This window comes from Nanorana parkeri, unplaced genomic scaffold (genome assembly GCF_000935625.1).
Source record: "Nanorana parkeri isolate BGI_ZX_2015 unplaced genomic scaffold, ASM93562v1 scaffold264, whole genome shotgun sequence".
NCBI classification, from domain to species: Eukaryota; Metazoa; Chordata; class Amphibia; order Anura; family Dicroglossidae; genus Nanorana; species Nanorana parkeri.
In genome coordinates, this window is record NW_017306532.1 from 387,107 (window position 1) to 393,106 (window position 6,000).

Genomic DNA, 6,000 nt, shown 5'->3' on the forward strand with positions numbered 1-6,000 from the left:
ATAAGCAGATGGGGGGCCTAAACTCCTTTAGCTGTCGCGGTGGGGGTCTGGCAGCTCTTATTAAGGATCTTTTTGTTCTTTAAGGCTCCAAAGTCATTCTTAAAGACTGTAGTATTGCAGTATCTATGTATCGGGAAATATCTTTTATCCTAAAACAAGTGCCCCAGACATTACTAATTGTGGATTTATTTTATTTATGTGTTTGTGTGTGCACATATACATGGGAAAGGGAGGTATTTCAGTTCATAATGAAGGAAACAAATGGAAATGAATAGCTATGATTGCTGCTTTTTCTACATCCAAATGACCGGTTCACACACAATAACCTGAAACACAATAATTTAAATAATAAATAAATAAATATATATCTATATATAGATATATCTATCTATATATAGGTATATATATATATATATATTTTACCTTTTAGTTGACCCTATAGTGCAGGCCTTTGGACAGGTTGCAAACTTCCCTCTACAACTTCCAAGTGACAGGAAACTCTGGCAGTCCCCATAGAAATACTAGGGACATTATGAGTTTCCTCTTATTACTATACAATGCTTCTAGATCAGTAACCTTTTTGTTAGGATAGACGGGGCTTAGTTTACTAAAGGCAAATTGACTGTTCACTTTGCAAGGCAATGTTTTACTTTGCAAAGGATATTTCCCTTATCTTGGTGAATGCAGTGAAAATTCACTTCACATGAAAAAAAAAAAAACTAATAAAGAAAAATGGCCCTTACACATCTCCCTCACAGTGACGTCACTGGTTGACAGGTGTCCCAGGTTGCTAAGAGCCAGGTGGGAAAATATGTATGGGAGAAGGGTGGGGAGAGAAAGAAAGGTCAGCTGTCTCTATGGGTCAGCAAACTTTGGCTGACCCAAGGAGCGGCACCCCCTTCAGGTAGCACTGAGGGCTGGTGCCATACTCTGAATACACCACTGCAAATAGGTTGGTCACTTTGCAAGGAAGTTTTCCCTTAGCTTACTGAATACGGTGAAGCTGATGTCCATCATTGAATCTTAGCAGCCAGAGTGGGCGGGGAGTTGTGTATCAGGGCAGGACGCCGGCCAAAGCGTCCCAGGTTGCTAAGAACCAGGTGGGGAGATGTGTAAGACTCTTATGTATCTCCTGCCCAGCTCTTAGGATGGGATGCTCTGGCCGGTGTCCCACCCAGATGGGACGCAATTTATTGGAGATACGCCTCTGCCTATTTGCCTTTAGTAAGTCAACCCCGTGTGTCCAAATCTAGATTACAACTGATAATGAGAACTGGTAGCACAATACAGACAGGGTTGTTTATGGTAAACATTAACCTCCCCATCTCCCTTGAATTCCAGAGAAAAATAAAGTTGAGAGACACACTTTTCTTCTGGAATTGTTTTTTTAATGCTGTGTGAATGAGAACATGTAATATAAAATAGCCGGTATTATATTTGGCTGCAAAAGTGGAAGTACAGTTTAAAACTAGCCACTTATCCAATCTGTTTCTGCTCACCTGTGACCAATGCACATTGCTAGAGTTACCAGCTATGTGTAAGCTATTTTACTCTCGTTCTTAATCCTGATGTTTTTGGTGTTGCTTGGGGAATATTTATATAGGTATGTAATCAGAACTCTTTAGACCACACAAGTCAAGTGGCTTAGATCTTCTCAGACCTGTCAGCATTTATTCAACTGACATCCCAGTTGGAAACTTAAGTTAGCATTAGGTTGTTTATTAGTGTTAGTAGACCACTTATGGCCTGCTAAATGGAATGATTATTAGCGGGGTTATTCACAGAAGTGTGAGGAGTTTGCAGAAGGCAGGAGAAGTGAACAATCTAGGAGAATATATTTGAACTTTAAAGTGAGCTGAATTGGACAATTTTTCCAAATCAGCTATTTTGGCCTAGATTATTCACTTCTCCTTCCTTCTCCAAACTCTTCACCCTTTTGTGAATAAGTGTTTTTTCTTGTTCCATACTGTAGAGATCTTTATAGATGCCAGAAGAAGGGGGTTTGATGTTTTTATTGGAGAATGATTGCCAATTAACCCTTGACACTAAATGGTCTCACTAACAACCTGTAGTACTTGGTTCCTTACTGGAAATCTATAGGCAAAAAATGGAAGTAATTTACAGAGCAAAACATAAAGGTGTGATTGTTCATTTGTGTATTTAACATGCTTTCAGTTTGTTTTTTATTATTTCAGAGTGTAAAACTTTTTCCTATTGTAGAAATTATAGGTAGCTGCTGCATTACCACCATGCATTGTTTTGTAGCTTAAGGCTAAATCATTTTTTCATGCTCCTCAATTCTATGATGGATGCTGTTTGTAAAAATATATTGATAAGCCTATCTACCATGTATAGTCAGTGATGTGTGTATTCCCCCTTGAGTGTGGGTGGTTAGTGTTGTGCATGCCCCCTTAAAGTGGCCCTGTTACTTCTGAAAAAAATAAATACAACCTGTAAACAGTAAATACTTACCTGCCAATGATCTCTGCTTTACTGCCTAAAGAAATTTTTTTTAGTCTCGGTGACAATGGCCCCCACGAAAATAAGCAGGGCAAATCTCCCCAGTGGGGACACAAACAGCAATAAAAACTTGACAGAGGGTGTAACCATTCCCCACTCTATCCAAAAGTAAAAAAAAGAAACGTTTTGCCTTTACATCCACTTTAAGGGTAATTCTAGATGGATCATTTACTATTCTGCTATGGATATGTAAATTTTACTTTACTACTTTAATTGTGATGTAATGGTATACGTCATGTCTTTATTATAAATACTTTTAGCCATACTAAAAACAATGGTTAAGTAGAATGCACTTATGAATGGAATAGACAAAAGAATTACACATCGATTCCTATTTCAAAACATTTCGGTTGTTGTTGAGATGTTGATTTATACATAGTAGATTGTTGGAGATGGAATGAAATGTCAGTTTGTTTATCTGAAATCAGAAAATAAAATAGAATAGGACTATAATGGATTCTATGTAACACCTAGGAAATAGGACGTCCATGCAAATGGTGTCAATTTGTCTTCTGGGATTAGTCATGATTGACAAAACCTGAATTGGTGACTTGTGCTCACTTGACAAACTATGGCTGCATTTGTACACCAGACAATTCAACAGCCTTTGCTACTAATCTTTTTCCATGTTAGTTTCTCAGAATCAGTTGATCTCCTTTTCTGCCACACAAGATGATGTATCTTGCACTAAATATCACAATATTCTTGGCTGTCATTGAATTGAATTGCCCTCTGTGAACATACGGTACTTTATTGGGCAAAAAACTGTTCAGTAACGTGTAACACTAGATTTCACAAATCTAGGAACTTTAACTGTAAATATTAGCCCGTGATTTTATTTTTTTACTTGTGATTAAACCTAATGCTTCGCATTAAACTAGATTTTTGTTTACTAAAATAATTTAAGTAAAAATAACATTAAAATGAATAAAAAACTGATTTGCTTCCCTTTAATCTCAATGTTTCTTCAGAAAGCTTGTGTAAGACAGAATGCATCCTGTGCATTTATTTTGCATGTCACAAAACCAGGCATGTATTCAATAAAGAATACATCTCAGGATTTTAAATAAAGAGTGATGATGGAAGCACATTGGCATAGCCACAGGAAAGTGTTGACGATACATGGTCAGTACAGTGTGCTACCAGGCACATACAGCTTTAATATTGCATAGAGTATTTCAGAATTGGTGTATACAGTATACAAGGGTTTTGTTATCAGCTCTGCTTTTCAGAATCTTAAGAACCCTGGCGTGCAGTATATATACTGTAGCTAAAACCCTTTCATTTAGGGCCCATTCACACCATGTCTGGATCATCTCCAGACCAGACCAGGTTGTTTCCGGACCCAAAATACATCCTAATGTATCCTTATGCTATTTCTGGCCTCTGTTCACACCAGCGCAGTCCGTTCCAGACCAGACCAGAAAAATACTGCTTGTCCTAGTTTGTTTGGTCTGGAATGCAATGGAACGCATCAAAACGCATGGAATGCACTGGAACACACCTGTAAGACAATTTTAAGCTAAAAAAACAAATTCCAAACACAGCAAAATTAGAGAGGAACTAATAATGTGTGTGTAAGATACTATTCATACAGGCAAATCCTCTGATCAAGTAAAATATAATATTTTTTTGAATTAAAACTGACCAAACAACTAACATTTATTTTGTGGGTTTGTTTACATATCCTGTTTTTTTTTTTTTGCAGGACCCTTCTATCACTTCTGGCATACATGATAAGTTGCAAGTACCAAACACCATCCGAAAGTCCTGGAATGAGAGAGACAACCGCTGTGACATATGTGCCACTCATCTAAACCAGCTGAAACAGGAAGCTATCCAGATGGTGACAACCCTAGAACAGTCTGCTAATGTTGAACACTATGATGCTGCTTCACCTGGATCTCCTTCGGGACATTCTAATATTCCAGCTCTTGTGGGCCCAAGACACATGGGGAGTCTTCAGCCAAGAGACTGGGTTTATATGCCAAACGCTTACACCACACCCAATTACCCCGGATTTGTGGCTAGCAAGCACAGCGGAAAACCTAATAGTCTTGGGATTGCCAATGGCCAAGATAAAAAGAATGGGTCCCCTTCACATCAAGCCAAAGTCAGCCTTCAGATGGCCACGAGCCCAAACAACGGCAACATCTTAAATTCAGTAGCCATGCAAGCTCATCAGTATCTCGATGGTTCTTGGTCTTTGTCAAGAACTAATGGTGTGACCCTCTACCCTTACCAAGTAGGTATTCTTGTATGCTCTTATGTTATCATTTTTACATGTTTTTTAATGTATTTTTCTTACAGGACACATTTGCTATAATGGTGTTTTCACTGTAAAATAGAGACCTTTAAACTTCCTTACCAAATGCTGATAGAAGCTGCCAATTAGCTGAACATAATTTTTATGGCTGCCCTCTGTGTCAGTACTTTTCACTCACATCAGAAGGAAATCCTGGTACATGACCAATTGTTGTGCTCTTTTTACTGTCCTTCTAGGGTCTTGGAGATACTGTAGTTTAATGACACGGTACAATTATCAATGAGGGTTTATGACTGCAGTTATACAAAGAAGAATTTCTGTCATGTCCAAATTTAGCTCTCGGGACAGCAGCAAGGTATATCGCTGTTTGTGTAATCTAGAATCTTTCAAACATTAAAAGTTACATAAAACACACTCCTTTTATATTTTGATACTTCAGAAGTGAGATTTATGTCATATAACTTGACACTCCATATTGCACTTCATTATATAAAATAAATAAAACAAAATCAAACAGTGGGAGTGATAATTCCCAGTAATAACCAAAGCAAGTTCAAAGATCCAGGATCACAAGCACAAAGATTTCACCAACAGAGGAATTGACAGTAAAACAGAAATTGTCAAGTTTAAATCTCCAGCATCTGCCAAAACTGAAATATTGACCTTGCGTGGACTGACACTTTACTATCTAAATTGTTAATCTATCAAGTTCTGGTGAGAGAAACCATTGGTAGCATCATACATTTAATAATAATTATTTGGGGGTTTTTTTTGGTGCTTTGTGCTGCATCAGTGACAGGTGTAGTATTGCTGCCTCTTTTTTTCCACTGATGATTCTGGCTAGACTGAATGGCACCTGGTGTGGGCATCCCCTGGTTCTGAAACATGTGCTCTCCAGTCATCCCAGACCTGTAAGAAATGGTTCAGTGCCCTGTAGGTTAACCCTTTTCATAGGATTTCTTTCTTGCCAGTGACCTGTTCCTAAAGCACTAAAACATTCATTTTGTTAACCAGTTGCCGTCCGCCCGTAGTAGAAAAACGGACGGACGGCACTGTCGCATTCGCGGGTTGCCGTCGCCAGACGGCATTTTTTTTCTGCTCGCGCGCGCCCCCTAGCCGGCACGCACGGGCAGAAAAGACCCGTCCAATGCGAACACCCGGTACCGGGTGTTTCACATATAGGCGATCAGCGGGTCCATAGCCCGCCGATCGCC

The 6,000-nt window shown here is 38.9% G+C and overlaps 1 protein-coding gene across 1 annotated transcript in view; it reads left to right on the plus strand.

The window, feature by feature from the left end:
- Window positions 1-6,000, plus strand: part of KIF26B (kinesin family member 26B) — a 326,683-nt gene that overhangs the window by 118,058 nt on the left and 202,625 nt on the right. The window contains exon 3 of the mRNA XM_018557066.1: window positions 4,229-4,765. Coding sequence (XP_018412568.1) covers window positions 4,229-4,765 — 537 coding nt within the window. The remainder of the gene's footprint in view (window positions 1-4,228; window positions 4,766-6,000) is intronic.